Raw genomic sequence first — 20575 nt, 5'->3', positions numbered from 1 at the left:
ATATTTCTAAATTTGAAAATACTTCAAGTAATTTTTTTAATGTACCATTTTGCTAAAACAATATATGTGCATTTATGAAATTAAGACAAGTAAATGTGTATGCATGTAAATCTGCACGTTTGATATTGAAAAAAAAATGCTGGGTCGATCGTCGTGATATATAGCCTACAGTACGCAAAATAAGTTCCTGAATAAATTCATTGTTTATGAAATCATTGTTAATGAAACGTTCACAATTTCTGACTTATAATTATTTTTTAAGCAAACTTTGCATTGTTTTAAAAGCAGAGATCATCAAAATAATATCGTTATCGGCGTACTTTAATTTACAACGACCGCTTTCGTGGCGAAGCGTTGACTTATAAATGATTTTATTAAACAGAAAACAAAATTATTCTAACAGTTCATGTTAAAATTATTGTTAATTTAATTTACTTAATTGCATGAACCTTGACTGGCTTTGAATGCTTTAAAACAGGGATTGCGTCAACCAATTAGCCGCGCTTCACTGACCACATGCACCTGTGGCGGTACTATCGAGATAATTGACACTTAAAAATGGACGTTTGTTGTGAAAACAGGGTGGCGGATGGCGGTATGCGAATTTGGCGTTATAAAGAGAATTTTATATAGCAGGAAAAACGTTCTTGGGAAATCATGGCGGTATTGCGAAAATGGCGATGAATCGAATGGCGATAATTCGAGAATTGACTGTATTTGAAAATGCATTGTTACGCAACTTCATATTGAAGTTTCCAACAAATATAGAAAAAGACTATACAAGTCGCTAATCTATTTCTGGTTTTGTTTGCTGCGAATCTGGTCTTCACCTTTAGCCTTTATATGGGTCAATACTGGCACGATAAAGAACCCTCACTGCTCGATAAAGAACCTTCACTGCTCAATGACCCTGAGTTCCGAGTAAAGGTCAAAATTTGAAGCCCTTCACCGGTATATGGTGACGTCCCTTCAAGAGTGAAAAATTCTCGAATGGGACGTAAAACAGCATACAATAAATCTTAGTCCAAGGGGCATAACTTTGCCCAAAATGGCTCGATCGAAACCAAAACAGGACTTGAATTAGATATTCCATTGATAAATCTGTACACCAAATTTAATTTCAATATATGCAACGCCTACGAAGAAAATGAACGGAAACTGATGGTGGACCGACAGACAGACCGGCCGACTGACAGACAGCAGCAAAGCAATACGCTCTCCCTTCTTCGAAGTGGGCATAATAAATATTCCGTTCTCTGCTCCATATGTCTCATCTCTTCTGGTACAATGGGGTACCGAGAAGAACATTGCAAGCCCCTTTTTGATTATTTTCCTGGGTGTGACTTACCATTTAAACAATTTAGAATCCTCTTCCCGTTCGCATTCTTGAGCCAACTTTCGGACAACGGATGAGTCGCCTGAGCGGCGCAGTGGTTCGAGTGTCTCCTCTAGAGTTGCGAAGTAAGGAGTTGTCGAGGGTTTGAATCCCACTATAGGACGTGGAGACCGGTCTTTCGGATGAGACCGTATCACCCAAGTCCCGTGTCGCAGTAGGTGTTGGCATGATCCCTCACCGCTCAATGGCCACTTTCCACCGGCAAATGGTGGCGTCTACATATTATGGAACTATATGGAGATAACCAACAGTATTCAAACTCAAAAGTTTAATAAACAAAACAAAATTGGAGCCGAGAAAAGACAGACCTCCGAAACATCAGAGGTGGGATCAGGTGCCATGGAAGAGTGAGAATATCGGTCATACCCGCCGTGTGCTCTTTGTCATGACCGGGAAATAATGGAAAAATCTGTCGTCAATTCAGTGTGTAAATAATGGACTATCAATTACTAAAAGCGTCTGCATTTGACTCATTGATAAAATGCATTTGCTGACAAGGTCATTGTATCGACTGCTGATTGTTTCATCAACTTGTTCGTAAATAATTTACATCTTTTTTGAAATTGTAAATACGTAGAGCATGCTCTAGCATGAGATATATAAACTCCGAATCTAGGTGATATATATTGCTGCATAAATAAGGGGAGATGACGATTGAAAAGTTAAAGTCATCATGTTTATCATAGAGCTTGGTTGTTTGATTACCATTAACGTCTTTTAAAGTAAAATATCCAAATATGAAACAGATTGCCAGACCCTGTGGCATGTTCTCCAGCTCACAGGAATATATCGTATCAATATAAGAATAGAAATAACATTGTTTATTGACAATACGTCGTCGATATATCTTAATATGGAGTTGAAGGCCACAGCAAGTGTTTTTTTCTTTTCACGTATAAGATTTTGGACAAATTCTGCTTCATATGAAAACAAATGCTTATAACAGGGCGCAATTAGTACCCATGGGAATTCCAATAGATTGTTGGATTACCTAGTTTCTAAAGCCACATAGATATTGCCAATGAGAAATTGAAGCATCTTTTTGATGCCACATTTAGAGTGCTTGTGTGTACAATCAGAATGTTTTTTTCACAAAATAAATTTTGCAAATGACCAATGACATGGTAAGTAAATTTACGACTGCCATTTTCATTATAAAAGCAGCTGTCAATAATGTTGAAAAGCCCGAACTTTAATTTATCGCGGGAAATGGTTGTGTATAAAGTTGAAAAGCAATATTAAAGCTGTTGGAAAAATGTTCTAGAACATAGGGACACTAGGTCATCAGAAAAACTTTTGAGTTTTTAGCTTAGATGAACTTAAAAGGAAAAAAAATTCCGACAAATAGCAAAACGGACGGTAAAGGTGGAGAATTCAATCAACTTTCTTTTTTCACCGAGGATAGACTTACATGTGAGGGGTACATAAAAGATGTGTTAGTGACACTATGCCCCCGATGGTAATTCTGGAGTGGGGCGTAGACTGAAATGGTATGCACTTACCCTTGACGCCACAATAGTTATGGGCTACGTTAAAGTTGACAACAGACAGACAAACAGGATAAAACATGACTGACTAAGAATGTTTAACAATTTTTCACAATGCATGAAAGAAATTGGAATATGACATCATGTTGTTTGTATGTCTCGTTCATTTGTTGGCGTTCGGGCTCAGTTGAAGATTTGTGTAGATTGATGACTCTTGTTCTGTTGCGTTCGTTAACACCGGTATTACATTCTCGTAAGTCTCGTCCGTGACATTCGTCTGTTCTGGGATTCTAAAAGTAATTATTTGCATTTATTTGAAATACGTTTTTGTAAAACAGTACAATAACCTATATGGCATTAAACAATTGTAGAAATACATTTGCACTGGGATTATTTTGAAACAGAAGTTACCTTTGTCTTCTAAAATGAAAAGTGAGTACAGCCAGGGCCAGAGAACCCAAACTCACGACAGCTAACAGAGCAGATAAAACAGCTACTGTGCCAGAATCTTTTAAAAGAAATGTCACCCATTTACTGAGATCTAAATATTGGCGTGTAATTTGTTTAAGGGTAAACAAATATTTAGCAAAATGTAAATTTTTGATATCGTATTTGTTTCCTCAAGTTGTGCGTTGATATTGAGTCGTAAGTATATAGCATATTCTCACAATCATTTGTTTCATAAATATACTTTCTTCATATCTAGATGTTTTGATAATGCCAAAAATCGATGTTCAGGGCCATTTATAATATTTGACAAAAGGATTTGTAAAGAAAAACAAACATATTTATCTACACAAGAAACATAAGAAATCCTTTCCCCCAATCCTCTATAGAAAAAAATCAAAGAGGGCCCCAAATTTTCGGACCAGATTTCAAAGGCAGTAGAACTGGTCCGAGAAGTACAAAGAACACGCGTGGAGCAATGGTAAGAGCGTCTGCTCTAGCTAGAGTCGCGGAGTAGAGGCAATCCTTACTGTATGGGTACGAATCCCATTGTGCGACATGGAGACCGGTCAGATGAGAACGTATACTGTAAAATCGCATATTTTCATGGGGTCAGATTTTCGGGATTTGAGGAAAAAAAATTGGTATCGCAAATACGAAATACCTTTAGGTCAAATGCCCGCCGCCGTTTTCATACTAATTGAATACTGTACGTTCAACATCTCCATATATCAAGTGGTCTTGCGAAGGAGTTGATCCTTATGTCGTGGGTTCTAATCCCACTTTGGGACGTGGAGACTCATCCTACGGATGAGACTGTAAAAACCGAGGTGCTAGCACGAAAAGATCCCTCCCTGCTCAATAAATCTTAGTGCCGAGTATGGGCCAAAATTGGTAGCTCTCCACTGGCAAGAGATAGCGTCTCCATATGTGTGCAAAATTCTAAGAGGGACGTTCAACAACAAACAATCAATCAACCAATTTCTATATCATTGAGACTTTCATTCTAATACAAAAGAATGCAGATTTAAATGAAAACTACTTGCATATGCTAAGTGTCAAGAATAAGCTACTTTATTTTAGATATTTGGATTGATTGATTGTATATTGTTTAATGTCCAATTCGAGAATTTATCACTCATATAGAGATGTCACCGTTTGCCGGTAAAGGGCTTCAAATTTAGACCTCTACTTGGCACTAAGGTCGATTAAGCAGTGAGACGTCTTTATCGTGCCAACGCCTACTGTGACACGGGACATACTTTTTTAAGGTCATATCCGAAAGGTCTATGGCTTTCACATCTAATGCCGAGCGCTTAGGCGAAGGAACATTCATTACCTATGTTTACATCTTAGGTTTGACACGGCTCCGCGAACGAGAATCGAACCCGGGCCTCCCGACCACGAAGCGAACGCACCACCACTAGGCTACCCTGATCGGTAGATACATGTAGTTGAAATGAATAGATCAGTTTAAAAAGGAGAGTGGGGATGAAATATCCCTTACACAAAACAAATATAGATCTGAAAGTAATAGATCAAAGTACGACACCGATAAGCATGTACAGTTTATATTCTAAGGATGAAGAAGGAAAAAACGAATGTGAACTCTAAATTAAACTTTGAAATGAAAACGCAATAAAATGTCAATGATACAAGCATGCTCGACAAGTCTCGATTTGAAAAACCCTTTTCAACTAAATGACATGAATAATCCTATGAAAGTGGTTGTTCCTCACAAAACAGAGAGGAAATCCAACTCAACTCAGTATATTCATGGAAAAGAGCTGACCTAGGTACCATCCGCATGAAGTTGAGAGAATTCTGTGATAATTTAGTGCACGATTTTAGCTTGCGTTATCCAGTACAGAGGATGTGGAGTTCCATAAAAAACAGCCTTCTTATCATCAAGGAGGATCATATTCCCTCCAAACTTTCATACACCCGATATAGCCAACCGTAGGTAAATCAAACATTAAAGAGCATTACTAAACAGAAGTACAGAAAATTCGGAAAGGCTAGAAAAACAGGGAAGACGAAGGATAAGGATAGTTATCAGAAACTAAAAAAGAGGCAAAAAACACCTGTCAAAGTACCTAAGATCATCATCAGCACTGATGCATCCTCAAAACCTAAGTATTTTTGGAGTTTTATAAAAGATAAAGAACAGAGTCATCAGGACTTTCCACCCCAAGGATAAGCATGGTGTAAGACATTGAGTAGAAAGCAAACATCTTGAACGAGCAATTCTCAGTTTTTATCAAAGAGGAAAGAATCGATCACATCCGAGATAAGGGTCTTTCATCATTTAAGTACCTGATCATCCGACCGTGAACCAACCAATCTGTTTTACCTGCACTGTAAATATAGTTATTTTGTTTTTTAATTCACCCTGTTTTCCTCGCAACACCATGCACCAGTTCGAAATATCAGAACTCCTGATCAATATTTTATTGGAAGAAGAACATCTAGATGGACAGTGAATATTTTTATTACAGAATGGACTGAAAGAAGAAATATCAGGAACCCTATTTTCCTTTCTGGACAATTGACCTTAAGGTCAGACGACACGTTCCTCAAATTTATATAATCTATATATGATTTTTTCTAAGAATTTGTCATTGAAGTATAGGTACTTAAACAAGTTTCCTCACAAAAAATTAGGGTACCTTACCAGGCATTTGAACAAGATACCACAGGGTCATATTTCTTATCTAACCCTTATGGATAATATTCTGAATGGGCTTTTTCATAATTTTTGGTGTACTTATATTTAAAAACATTCAGAAAACAATGTAGAAATAAGAAGAAAATGACAAATACAAATAATTTTTGATATAATACAAAGAATTACAAAAGATGTATTTGAGGAACGTGTCGTCTGACCTTAAATTAATGCCTCTGTAGTTTCATCACCTTAGTTAACAAGGGAGAAAAGAGATCTGAGAAACTTCATCACCCAAACACTGTTTGAAATTATAATATTAACTCAGCACTTGTCAGATTTCTTGAAGACATGGAATTCCTTATAGTTTGACAAGATGAAGAAAGTGCGTAAAAGGCTTGAAAGTTCACGTAGGAAAGCAGAGATCATTAGTGTTGAGTAAAAGAACATATTCCTTGAGGCTTTTAAGGTTCCGATACGTCGGCCATGTTGCTGGATACCTCAGTCCTTCTTCTGGATTAAATTTTATGTTACGAGCGGGTCAAGGACACCGAAATTTGCGTCGAGGGACCAGCTCCACTTGAAGGAAGACGGCGATGGCACCCATTATTCAGTTGGATTAAATTCAAGCTGGATCCGTGCGTTTGAAGATGATGAAATGAGTGGAAAAACGGATGTTTTAAGGCATTAAAAATCTCCAACTGCATGGTGCATTGTCGTTTGATGCTTTTCGCCCTCTTCAAAGAAATGTACTCGACATTGCAAACCTGTAGGATTGCCTGGTTACTTTAATTACCAACCTCTGTGCACTGGCTGCCCACTTCTGTACTCGGCAGGAGTTGATGAACAGTTGATCCCAGAAAAAAAAAACTGGTCATCGGTCACTGGTACTTCGATGGAAAATAGAAAATCAGGGGCTCGTTTCACAAAGAGGCCTACGACCAGGCTTAAGCTTAGTCCGGACTAAATCAGTGACTAAACCCGGAAGTCGGACTAAGTTGCGTTTCACAACAAGAGGCCCACGGGCCTTATAGGTCACCTGAGTATCATGTAACAACTTTCCAGCGATTGTATTTGGTTCGTGTTTTAATCCAAAAACCATGAAATTCACAAATTTTGAAAGAGGCACCATTGCTTATCAATGGGCAGATTTCTAAGCATTAATTTATTTTTAGTCAAAGTACACCCCTGGTACCCCTGACCCAGCAGCCCTGAAATTATCTATTTTGAAAGAGGCCCCTTTCTTCGTTATAAGGCCAGAATTTTTTTTAAGTTTAGGTTTAGTTATGAACATGAGAATAAAAAAGTCCCGAAGGAGAAGGAAATAAATTTTTTTTTTTGATAAATCAATTATTAACATTTGTACATTCTTTTTTTATGCTATCCTAAAAGGCTCCTTACCACTGGACACATAATGCTTTCAAATAGGAAAGTAGAACATTTAATTGCTTATTTCATCATCTGCCATTTTGGGCCAGTTATATAAATTTTGTGATGTTGATCAAAATATATTTAAAAAAATCAATTCTTTAAAAGTCTTTCAATATATCTTCATTTTTTTAATATGGGTTAGGTGAATGTGTAGACATTGTTCTAAAATTTACTTGATGCCTAAAATTATAATTCCTATCATAAAACAAACAGGGAGTATTGGGGAGTAGGGTGAACATTTTTTCAATTAAGTGTGAAATAATTTTTCTGGCTGATACAAATGATACTAAATGCCTGTATATATTTGTATATTCTTGCCTTTTAATTGTTAAATTTTTTTTATTTCTTCAGGTTATTGTTTATTTCTTCCTCAAATGGACTTAACTTCTCCCATAGTTTTATTCATTACATCTGATGCATAAGCAACCCTTTTCTGAAGAATGATACTGTAAGCTACAACAAAGACCTAAACACTGTAGCTGGCAATATGCAATAGCTACCACGGGCAGTTTAAAACCCGGGGGAGGAAAATAATTTACAGACAGATACTTTTCAAACGAATACATAATTATCTCACCAGCATGTCATTGTGCAACAAAGTCGTCAGCATTTTATTTGTCCTTTGAACGGGTGAAACGTTTTGAATGGCACTCTTATCGATGAATTTTACACTAAACCAAGCTATCTTCTCAGACCTGTCACCTAGCTTTATTTACCCGCGGTTTCATCATAAAAGCGGAAGTGCGAGTTCGTAAATTTGAAATCTCGATCCCGATTCAAATTTGACATCGGAAAGAAAAAAATTGTTGTATTTCTTTCTGAAAATTCAAAACCTTGAGCGGAGGGTTTATAAAACTGAAAATAAAATAAATCCTGGCCCTAAATATGTAATTAGATCATTAGCATATTAACCAGGAGCAAAGGATTATAGATGTTCAAAGAATTCATGCAATTCACTATATAATCATTAGAGCCCCACCCTAAAACAAGAAGTTAAGAACCCCTGACCCTGGGGCCATAAAATTCACAATTTTGGTAGAGGCACTCTTGCTCATCATAACTATGTACTTAGTTAGTTAATTTAATACCCAGGAGCAGAGAAGAAGATTTTCAAAGAATTCATGTATTTTCACTATATAATCAATAGAGCCCCGCCCTAACACCAGAACCCCTGACCCTGGGGCCATAAAATTCACAATTTTGGTAGAGGCACTCTTGCTCATCATAACTATGTACTTAGTTGGTTTATTTAATACCCAGGAGCAGAGAAGAAGATTTTCAAAGAAATAATGCAATTTCACTACCTACTTATTTAGCCCCGCCCTAGTACTAGAACCCCTGACCCCAGGGCCATGAATTTCACAATTTTGGTAGAGGACTCATTGCTGATTACAATCATGCAAACAGTTTGACTGCTTGACGTCCAGGAGTAAAGAAGAAGATTTTTAAAGATTGCATTAATTTTAGTGGTTTTGGCCCCACCCCTCAGGCCCCAGGGGGGCAGGGACCATGAAATTCACAATTTTTGTTCCCCTTCACCCACAGATGCTGTATACAAAATTTGGTTGAAATTGGTTTAGCGGTTTCAGAGAAGAAGCTGAAAATGTTCAAATGTTAACACACGACGGACGACGGACGCCGACGGACAAACACGGATGGCAATAGGTCACCTGAGTGACTCAGGTGACCTAAAAAGGCGGAGACTTAGTCGAGACTAAATTTTGGTTTAAATCTAGGCCTGCTCATGAGTAGGCGTAAGTTCTTAGTCTGTACACAACTTGGGAAAAGGGCAAGTTTTTTAATCATAAAGAGTTTAAAAAAATATTATTTTGTACATATGCGATATAATATCTATTCATATACATGCACATAATTATATGATAAGCGAAAAATCATGAAAGTCATAAACAACATATAATATTATGTAGACAGGTAATAAAATCCATCGATTTTTTTTCGCAAAAGGTGGGATAAACTAGAAATTTGTACACGTCATTAAGAATTTCGAATTCTAGTTGGATATGAATTTTAAAAATGTAGGCAGGCGTTGTCGGGGGGGGGGGCTGCAACCCTCCCGGTTTTTTTAATTGCAATAATGCGTTTTTTGTTTTAAAAAGGTGAATAATTTATATGCTGATTCCCACTCTCAGCATTTCTCTTCTCGGCTGAATATTTTGGTCACTCAATTACTTAACCACCGCCCCCCCCCCCCCATCCCCATTCAGTTTTTAAAAGCGATGCCAGGTTCCGGATAATTATTTTGCTTTGAAATGGATAATGTTTCAATAAATCCTCAAACAATACTCATTTTAAAAAATACATTTTAGATACTAAGAAATATTCGTATAACTATGCCATCAACCAAGTCAATGCTTCCTTAGTTTTCCCCTTTAATTGAATGTCTTTAAATATAATATTGATCAACATAAAAAAAAAATGAATTTGTAAAATGTTCGAGTATTATGCTTAATGTATTCTGTTCATAAGACTGTTCACTCATTGTCGAGAGGTGTAGATGGGTTAATCGTTTTTTCTTTAATGGCTTGCAAAAGCTTAATAGTTTTAAATCGAACTCTTGTGAACCATATTACAGGCAATAAATCTAGTAATTATTATAAATTTCTAATTTCAAAATATTTCCATTAAAATTGAGAATGCTTGTGTTATAATGCAAAATGTTGTTTATGCAAATGTATTTCTACATGGCCTATGTAAATTATCTTGACGATATCATGGTAAAACTATGTCCAAAATGTAATACATGTATCATAAATGCAGGTACATGTATCACCCTGATTGCCAATATATGTTTAATTTATATGGAATAAATTGATTATTAAAATTATAAAGAATTATATATGGTATGGGCCATTTTAGGCCCCCATTCAGAAAATGTTTTACATGTGTAAATTTCTTTCTTGTTCAAGGCGTCGCACGTATATAAAGTCGTTGCTTACTGTGTCAAAATTGTCATTTTTTGAAGTTTTGTTGAAAAATAAGGCACTTAAAACCTTTAATTCTCTGCATATTACTTAAATCAATATACTGTAAATCACTTTTTATTCGCGAGAACTTTATTTTCGCGTAATTACGCGCGATGGTACACTCGCGAAAATTTCATTCTCGCGTATCACCCATTCTCAATATAAGGGCTCAAATGATGTCGCCTCATTTTAATTTAAAAGAAATACCACTGATGTAATTTTTAAATCAACATTATAAACAGTCATATAACAATGAATAAGAATTCATGTAATTATCGATCTGAAAGGGTATTTAAGGAGTTCCAAATTCAAATATAGTAGCCTATTTGAAATGTACGTTACTGTCGCCGAGGCAAATATTATTCTGAATCCCCTCTGTGTAATATATAGTTTTGATTCTCAAGTAAAAATTTTCTGATAAGTTAAACCTTGTATCATATATATTTCTTTTCATAACAATAAATACATTTTCTTTGTGATAATAAATAATTTTTATTGTGCAATGTCCCTGTCGCTTAATTCTATTTCAACCACATTACAAGCAAACACAAAGATTATACACCTGATAGTTTTGTTCTCCTTTATTTATTGATGGGCTAAATTTGAAATTTCAAAGGATTAATTACTCCTATTTAGATAATGTAACATGAAATTGAACAACTTGAGCAACTTTTATAAATATGTTTACGGAATGAAAGACATTTTCAATCGTAGAGATAAGAAAGAAATGTACGTTACCTATATTCTTCCATTAAGAATACATATTAAGTAGAAAATATGTGACGACTCTGAATAAGCAACCCCTTGTATCCTGTAAACTGGCAAAGACGTTTTGCTTAACACAATTAAAAATTATTTTTTACATGAAAAGTGATCATTTGAAATGTACGTGACTGAAATGTACGTTACCATGAAATTCGAATTAAGTGAATCTCGCACGAATTTTCATGCATTCTAATACTTTCACACACTCGAATGTGTACACAAAGGAAAGTTTCAAAGGTTGGAGGTCGGCTAAATCCCATAATTAATGAAAAGAAACGTCTCTGCTGAGGAATAAAATATATTAAGGTCAATTATTATGTAATATAATTTTGATACCTGGTATATATTTCTGAATACGAAACCTGTATGATGCATTTCTTATGATATGCAGGTTCAAATAGTATCAATATATTGCGCGTCTAACGTATGCTTGTGGAAGAGAACTGGTTTTTATATTTGAAATGTACGTTACGTATGGTAACGTACATTTTATGTATTTCTAACTGACATTTTTTTTAATTTAGTCAATGAATTGCGTTTACACGAGCAAAACAAAATTATCGTTACAATCCATTTGACAACTGGCCACATCTAAATGCACCCCAATCCTCGTAAATGTTTTAAACTGTTACCACATGCTAGAAAATTTATTTCTAAGTGTCTTAAATTCATCTTTGGCAACCCGTTTGCAGTTTGTTTACTTTTCATGTGCGACTTTTCGTCAATTTTAATTGAATTGTTGTTGATAATTTAAAACAAGGTATGCATAGGCTTATAATTGGTAAAAAAACAAAACAAAACAAAATAGAAAAGAAAAAGAAACAAAACAAATAAACCCAGAACACAAGACGGTCACGTACATTTCAAATACTGAATACTCAGTTTTGTTTGAATCATTGCATTTTGGGTTATATTTTTCCTGATCTGCTGAAAAGCACGTATGTTTGTGTTTTGAAAAACGATGTTGCAACATACTAAATGAAATTGTTAACAAGACTGTCGATGGATATATTCGGAATAGATTTATGTTAAGTTTCAATGGCCAAACACGAACATTTGTTAGATCATAGCAAAATACATCTGACTCTTATATTTTTTTGTCTGTAACCTTGCATACAGAGTTAGAAGTAACTAGGCTACGACCGGTGTCAATTTCAGCGAAACAGCACAAAAGAATGGTTATGAACTGAGGTGGAGGGGACTCCCCAATAATATGTGAAATGAACGTTACCGAAGTGACGTGACATTCATGTAGTTGATGACAATAACCTCGTTTGTTACATTATGATTCTTATATTACTGCCTTAAAACGCTTCATTGATATGATTTTTATGTCAATAATTGCTTTTTTTCAATATTTTCTTATTACTAATTTACATATTATTACAAGCTTGAAATGTACGTTACCTACTCATATTCTGAGGCAATCGTGTCTTTATAGTGGTGATTGTGACATATAACACAATGTGATTACATAGAGAATCTTTTTGGAATAAACTGAAACAAAACGATGAATTTTTAGATGAATTTTAGATGAATTTTAAGCTTTTTATTAAACAGAAATATATCTTGAAATGTACGTTACATTTACATAGTTTTCTAAATCGGCATGGATATATGTTAAAAAAGACAGTAACTTCAAAATAGAATTTTACTACATGTACATGTTAGGTTCCAGTATCTATTAAAAATGACAAGATTCCAAACTGATCGCTCTTAACAAAACAGAGAGAAGAATTTAAAGCATATATTTAAAAAATGTTTTTACACATCTGGATCAAAAAGTAACCTTTGTTTTTTGAAAGGAAAAATCAAAAATATTCTTCGTATGCCGAGAAAATATGTTGCTGACAGAGTTGGTAGGATGTGCTGGTGTTAAGATGAGATATTCCAATTGTGATTTTAATGACTACATTTTTTTGGACATATTTTTTTGGACATTGAAGTAAGCGTAACGTACATTTCAAGCTACATTTCTGAATAAAATTACCCTCTACTTTATCGTCTTGTCATTATTTCATGTATTATAATTTGATGAAAAAAATCTGGAAACAAAATCTTCAGATACTTTCTTTCAAAGGTAATTGATAGAAAAATTGTTATCTTGAACTTCATTTTTTAAAAAAACAGAGAGGCATTTGTGCCCTTATATTGATAATCTTTCGTATAATAGAATTTCTTAAGATTATATAGAGTACTGACCACAATTCGTGAAAATTTTGTTTCGCTAATAAAGAGTCAATGACTATATCGCGAAAATAAGGTGTCGCGAAAATTAAGTGATCTACAGTACCGAGTATCATTGATGTTCATTGACGTCTAAATTTTAACAAACACGGGAGCCAAGGAAAACAATAAATAGCTCTTTAAATTAAGACAACTGATCATTTTTTAAAAAAAATCTCTTATCCATGTTTTAATTTTATGATAATTATGATTACATAACTAATAAATTTTTGACAGTACGTCTGTTGGTCGGGGGCTCTGTCCCTTCACTGTCTATCTGCATAAAGTATTTTAAATACAGAAAAAATTCCTTCAGATACTGGTTGCCCCCCCCCCTCCCCCCTTTCCCCGACTTTCAAAACGTTTGCTACGAGCCTGTTCCAGCCCCTAGCCATATATGGCTTTTACTCATAGGAAAATTATTTTTTATTCCAAATTTTCGCAAGTACATGTATGTATAATCATGTATGTACATCATTTGGTTTTAATGTATATATCTAACGTTACACTTGTGGATGTAGAGAGGGAGGCTGTTTCCAAAATTAACATAAAAGATTTATTCAATCAGTTTTGTTTAGTGTGGCTGTGGGCGCCTAACCTGACCCCAATATGCCCCTTTTCAAGATTTCTGAATCCGCTACTATGTTAATGCTTTGAATTTGAAAATATAGATGGGTTTGCGTAATAGATCTGTTTGAAAGACGGTGAAAAGGGAAAACATGCAAATGTGCTCGTGCTACCTGTGCTTTACATCCTTTATTTAGGTTCAAGTGTGATATTAATTTGATGTCATTGTAGTCTTTAAACCAAATAAAATGCGATCTGCGCATGCTTAAAGTACCTACAGGAGAGGTCTTAGTCTTAGGACCAGTCTTACATCACTTTCTGAAACGCGATTTAGGCCCGTCTAAATTTTGGCGTAACTACGACTTTTTGAGAAACGAGCCCCAGATCATCAACTTTAAGCCGTCAACAGTATTCAAAATTAACAACATCTACATCTCCTTGTGATGTTGTGTCTACTTCTTCGTGTGATGCTGTGTATGTACGCGTGACAGTTGCAGAAAAAATGTCCTAATCTGTGCGTGGTGTACAATTTACATTAAAGTTTAATATTTGGTAAATAATTTGGTAAATATTTTCATTTTTTTCTTTTGCTCATTTACAGTTCAAATTTTGAAGGATACCAGTATTGAAACTTTGAAACTTTGTGACAGCAAGTACCTCAGTAACTTGTCATGGCAATGTTTAAACTACATGTTTATCTGATTTTTGACTATGCTCCACTGGTCAATATGGGATGCTTACACCTGATCTCATTTTCAGAATAATCAGGGGTCCGTGTTCTATGCCTTTCTTACATATTTGTACTGTTTTTTCTTTTCGAGATCGATCAGCTTTTGCATTATCGAGGGACGATTATTCTTAAGGTAAAAATGTAACAAATTAAACTGTAACTGTAATTATATACCATTTAATCCAGAAATTAACGTGTCATTCAAACATGCTAGAGTCGCGGAGTAACGAGTTGATTCTTACGTCGCGGGTTCGAATGCAACTTTGGGAGGTGGAGACCGGTCCTTCGGTTGATTAATTTGTTATTTGACGTCCCTCTCAAAGAATTTTTCAATCATATAGAGACGCCACCACTTGCCGATGGAGAGCTGCAAATTTTATCCTATACTCGGCACTCAGGGCCATTGAGCAGTGAGGGTCTTTTTTGTGCCAACATCTTCTGCGACACGGGACCTGGGTTTACACGGTCTAGTCCGAAGACCTAGTCTCCACATACCACGATGGGATTCGAACCCGCGACGTACGGATCAACTCCTTACTTCGCCAGTCTAGAGCAGACGCTCTTACCACTGCGCCTGTCAGAAGAGACCTAAAAATGGAGGTCCCGTGTCGAAGTAGATGCTGACACGAAAAACATGCCTCCACATTCAATGGCCCTAAGTGCCGAATTAAGGACAGAGTCTATAGCTCTCCACCGGCAAATTGTGGCGTCTCCAAATGAGTGGAAAATTCTCGAGAGGGACGTTAAGTAACAAACAAACACGAAAGGAAAACGGACCAAAAAAGATATCTTATAGGGCAGTTATAAAATCAATTTTAATGTTCATGTACATAGTAAGAAGCTAAATAAAACTAGAGGTACTGTGAGCAATGAGCTCACTAAATGATACCCCCCGCCTCCCATAATGTCTATACCGTAATGTGTAAAGAGGAATAACTCATTCTATCAAATGTTATCCAGAAGCTTCCAATGTGACGTCATAGGTAAATATATAATGGCAATGTTCATGTTTTGCAATGGGAAACCTAAAATACGTGTCGAATAAAAAAGTAAAATAGAAGGTGCACAATGGCAAAATGTAATAAAGATTCTGTGAAAGTTTCATTAAATTTCAATCAGTAGTATAAGAGGAGTTGCGGATAAGAGAAAGCGTAGCAGACGGACGGACGGACAGACAGACGGACGGAAGGACGTACAGACGCTCACGGACGGAAATCCCGATCACTATATACCCTCCCGCTTTTCAAGCGGGGGGTATAAATATACTGGATTTCCTTTCCAAAGGAGGGTCTTTCTTACAGCGGTGGGAAGACTCATGCATATGATGCTTAGAGAATTAAGGGCCGCTCGCTTCCCTCAAGGGTTCGGATCTCAATATGATACGTGGAGACAATTCCTTCAAAAAAAAAACAAAACATAAAAACCAAGGTCCCGTTACTCAGTATGTGTCGGCACAAAAAAATCTCTCACTGCTCAATGACCCCGAGTACCGAGCATAGGGTCAATCTTTGCAGCTTTCCACTGGCAAATGGTGGTGTCTCCATATGATTGCAAAAATTCTCTTGAGGTCCGGTCATCGTCGCAAACCACGGCCAAAATGTACGATCCTATCCCATTCTGGTCGTGGTTGCATGAGACAAAAATATTTCGGTATCGACCAATGCGAGTAAAGCATAGTCAGAAATTGTCCTTTCATACGACCTTTCAATACCCAATCGCAGTGTACGAAATACTGATGATGTAATTTGTTGATTTCAATTTGCAATGGAAACAAAACTTGTCATTGACTGAATATGACGTCACAATAGAGAGGCGTAAATACTACACACTTTTTGTGATCAAGCAGCCACGGGTAGGAGAGAGCTATATGCGGACTCCGGACCGTGGTTTGAGACGATGAGGTTCGGTAAACAAACAAATAAAAGGCGAAGGAAAGCGGATCACCCCTATCCTAGGATCGGGGTTCAATATTTTTTTACTTCATTTTCAATAAGTATTGAGTTAGAGCTTTTTAACTGCGTTGAACTCCCATAACAAAATCTTTGGTCCACGCCTAAATCACATTATTTTTATCTTGATATTATTTGTGAAATAATCAAAGGTTCTAAAAATAGTCTTTTATGTGTCTCTTACCTGTGTCTTCCTGTGATTTGTTCTGTGACATTTTACAACAGACTTCCTCCCTTGAACATACAGTATTATTCTGTCGTTCCTCTACAGATGAACAATGTCGGACTTTTTATTTGTTATTAATCGCATTTATCAAGTATATCTATGCGTTACTTTTTTATCTGCCCAATTTAAACGTACCAGAGTCGCAATGTTTCCCTATCCAACCGATGAAACAGGTGCAGTGATAACTCCCTACCGTGTTCTTGCAGATCCCTTGGTCACATGGCCGTGCTAAGCATTCATCAACATCTGTTATGTATCTAAATATCACATAAGAAGCTCAGTATAGATCTGAAATATACAAATATAATTTCAAAGTGGAAATTTACTTCACCTATTTGGCATCTTTTCCCCGTAAATCCACGCTTGCAGTGACACTGGAAATCTCTGTACATATCCTGACAAACCCCTCCATGATCACAAGTTCCGAATATGCAATTATTTTTATCTGGAATATTTACATTAACATCAGTTGTCAGATCAAATATCTTTTCGACAATCAAAAGCTATTATTAAATTCCCAAGCAAAGAGTTGGATTAATATGTGCGATCCTCATAAATAACATGAAAACGCAATCATTTTTGATTCTCCGACTTCCAAATATCTTCACAAATTTACTTTATTGATAAAATTGGTGTGCACTATTTCAAAGATTTAAGATTCTGTCTGGCAAAATATTTAGAGTTATATATCAGACACCCCATTTAGAATAAACCATATGCTAGAGTACAGGGGTGGTTCATTATTTAAAGTTTGAATTTACACTATTTGAGGATGCTTGCATGTCAGTCTGATTAAACATGGCTCTACAATTGTTGAGAAGAAAATTATATATTTTCCTATTATTTGCTTTGTAAAACTTTTGATCCCCATTGTACTTATCCTATCCCCGGGGGATATGATTTGAACAATCAGGAATCTACACCACCCGAGGATGTTTCTATATACATATGACCAATTATGGCTTTGCTAAGAGATTTTTAAAAATATTTCCTCTATGTTTTTCTTTTTAAAACTTTGCCCACCTGTCATCGCTTTGCTGTTCTTGAGAAGAAGATGCGGTGTCCATGCAGCAGGGGTCTAGGATAATGCTGTCCCACTGCCCATGACATGCAGAAAGCTATCTTTGGGGAAAACGTTTAATAATGAAGATATTTAGATGAAAGGGTAAGAAATGGCCTTTTTTTCCTATACGTTTAAATTTCATTGTGGTCCCACAATACCCCTGGGGATCATGTTTTGAACAAATCTGAATTAATACTTTAGCATGCTTCCATATAAATATGACAGGTGCTGTTCCTAAAAAGATTTCTATAACAATTCCTATGTGTTCCTATCTATAACTCTGCTGATCCATTGTGGCAAGACCCTACCACTACCACGAATATTGCAAAGATTTGGGAGAAAAAATGAATATACACCAATGGCCAATAATTTGCTGTTCTTCTTGAACCGAAGTAATATTTCCTTCATATTTCTGTGCAAAAATTTAATCACCCATTGTGGCCCCACCCTACCCCCGGGGGCTATAATTCGAACAAATTCTAATGTACATTATATCAAGAACATTTCATGCGAGTTTATATTTTCTATCGCACTGGTTCTTGAGCAACTTACAGATTTTTTAAATACATCCACCCGAATTTCACTATTTCTTAGTTATCTGCCTTTGGAAGAGGGTGTGATCCTTTTGAACAAACATGTTTTCTTGAAACCTCTGTACTATAGGATACTCTGTGCAGAGTTTGGTCGAAATTTGCCCAGTGGATCTTGAGAAGAAGTTGAAAATGTGAAAAGTTAACAACAATTACTACGACAATGAACACATATTGATCAGAAAAGCTAAGTTGAGCCTTCGGCGGAGTGGTTTTAAAACGTCAACTCCAGTGTTTCAGTATTGCAGTGAATAAATACAATTTGTCCATAAAAGTATAACGCCATTTTTCCGATGTAATTGTTGTTGAAACATATTTTAGCCAATCAAAATCTCTGCCCGGGACTTACCAGGGGTGACTGTGTAGAACCAAAGTCCGAACAGCCCTAAGGAAGAAAAAAAATCGTTAACGCCACGTGATCATGATTATATGACAACTATTATTTGATTACCGTTTTGTTTTTCAAGGTAAATATTCATTGGTTTAACATATTTCCCAAGTTGTTCATCTTAACAAAGAAAGTTAACCTTCAGTAAAATGAGTTTTGAAATATGGAGACAACAAACAATATTCAAGATATCCCTAACAAAAATATACTATGGTTAACTATGGTAAGTCAAAGTTTTCGTCAAAGATTTTCAAAGTGTCAAAGTTTTCGCCAGTTTTTCAAAGTGTCAAAGTTTTCGCCAAAGTTTTTCAAAGTGTCAAAGGCCCCGTGGGGATCCGGGTTAGAATAGGTCCTCAGTACCCCCTTGCTTGTCGTAAAAGGCGACAAAATGGGGCGGTCCTTCGGATGAGACCGTAAAAACCGAGGCCCCGTGTCACAGCAGGTGTGGCACGATAAAGATCCCTCCCTGCTCAAAGGCCGTAAGTGCCGACCATAGGCCTAAATTTGCAGCCCTTCACCGGCAATGGTGACGTCTCCATATCAGTGAAATATTCTGGAGAGGGACGTTAAACAGTATACAATCAATCAATCAATCAAAAAGTCAAAGTTTTCGCCAAAGTTTTTCAAAGTGTCAAAGTTTTCGCCAGAGTTTTTCAAAGTGTCAAAGTTTTTCAAAGTGTCAAAGTTTTCGTCAAAGTTTTTCAAAGTGTCAAAGTTATCACTATAGTAAATCAAAGTTTTCAAAGTGTCAAAGTTATAACTATAGTTAACTATAGTAAACAATAGTTAACTATAGTATTTTTTTGTTAGGGATAAACGATACAAATCAGTAGAAGACCCAACATAGGCGTAATTATTGAGACAAAACCCAGAACTAGTCTCATAATCTTGAAATTGAGACAGGGCAACATAATGAAATACTAGGGAGAATAAAATGTGTAAAAATGAAGTAGAGGATGATCATTTTGTTTTAATCTGTCCATACTAAATGAAAATCCCGTGCATGCACGGGAAGTTTCTTCCGAAAGCCTACGTACCGGCTTATGTAAGGAAGAACAAGCTAATTCAGAGAATTTGTGTCCCCCGCTTAAGGAAAAAGTAAAACATGCGCAGTTCAGGGGGGGAGGGGGGAGAGTTAGATCCCCCTCACTGAATTTGTAGAATTATATTAAATGTATACTGAAGCAAATAAAATATACCATTATGGATATAAAGATTTAATTGCTTATTCTTTATTATGTGCAAAGAAGATTCTTTTTATATGGAATATTTATCACACTGTAATAATGATTTTATGAGTTTGTACAAGCCAGACCTCGTAAATTTTTCATTTCGCGTGCTGAATACTATTATTTAGTAAAAAAAAGTATTTTAAAAGAAAAAAAGTTGTCCGTCCGGGACTTGAACTCGGGACCTCTCACACCAGAAGCGAGAAACATACCACTAGACCACGTAATCGCTTTAAATGGAGCCAAATATATGCAGAAGTGAAGTCACATACATGTATATATTCATGTTCGGAATTGTCAAAATTTTACACATTCCATGGTGTTTGATTTATTTAGCCTTTATTAAAGAGTTCTAATAGATGTAATAAGAACATAAAGTCCGCCGAGAACCTGTTTTATACGCAATAACTCTCCTCATGCCCCTGTGCTAAA

At 35.9% G+C, this 20575-nt stretch overlaps 1 protein-coding gene across 2 annotated transcripts in view; it reads right to left on the bottom strand.

Moving 5' to 3' along the window:
• Positions 1 to 1649: 1649 nt before the first annotated feature.
• Positions 1650 to 20575, bottom strand: part of LOC134233265 (sushi, nidogen and EGF-like domain-containing protein 1) — a 31203-nt gene continuing 12277 nt past the window's right edge. For both annotated transcript variants that reach the window (XM_062715246.1, XM_062715247.1), the window contains exons 5-10: positions 18876 to 18911; positions 17205 to 17318; positions 17009 to 17119; positions 16832 to 16912; positions 3295 to 3391; positions 1650 to 3173 (exon numbers count right to left, since the gene is read on the bottom strand). In XM_062715246.1, coding sequence (XP_062571230.1) covers positions 3047 to 3173; positions 3295 to 3391; positions 16832 to 16912; positions 17009 to 17119; positions 17205 to 17318; positions 18876 to 18911 — 566 coding nt within the window. In that variant the 3' untranslated portion in view covers positions 1650 to 3046. The remainder of the gene's footprint in view (positions 3174 to 3294; positions 3392 to 16831; positions 16913 to 17008; positions 17120 to 17204; positions 17319 to 18875; positions 18912 to 20575) is intronic.

Source organism: Saccostrea cucullata, unplaced genomic scaffold (genome assembly GCF_032062105.1).
Source record: "Saccostrea cucullata isolate Sc308-1 unplaced genomic scaffold, CSIRO_AGI_Scuc_v1 ctg7453, whole genome shotgun sequence".
Classification (NCBI taxonomy): domain Eukaryota; kingdom Metazoa; phylum Mollusca; class Bivalvia; order Ostreida; family Ostreidae; genus Saccostrea; species Saccostrea cuccullata.
Note: the sequence above shows the minus strand (reverse complement) of the source record. Positions and strands in the feature narration are given on the sequence as shown.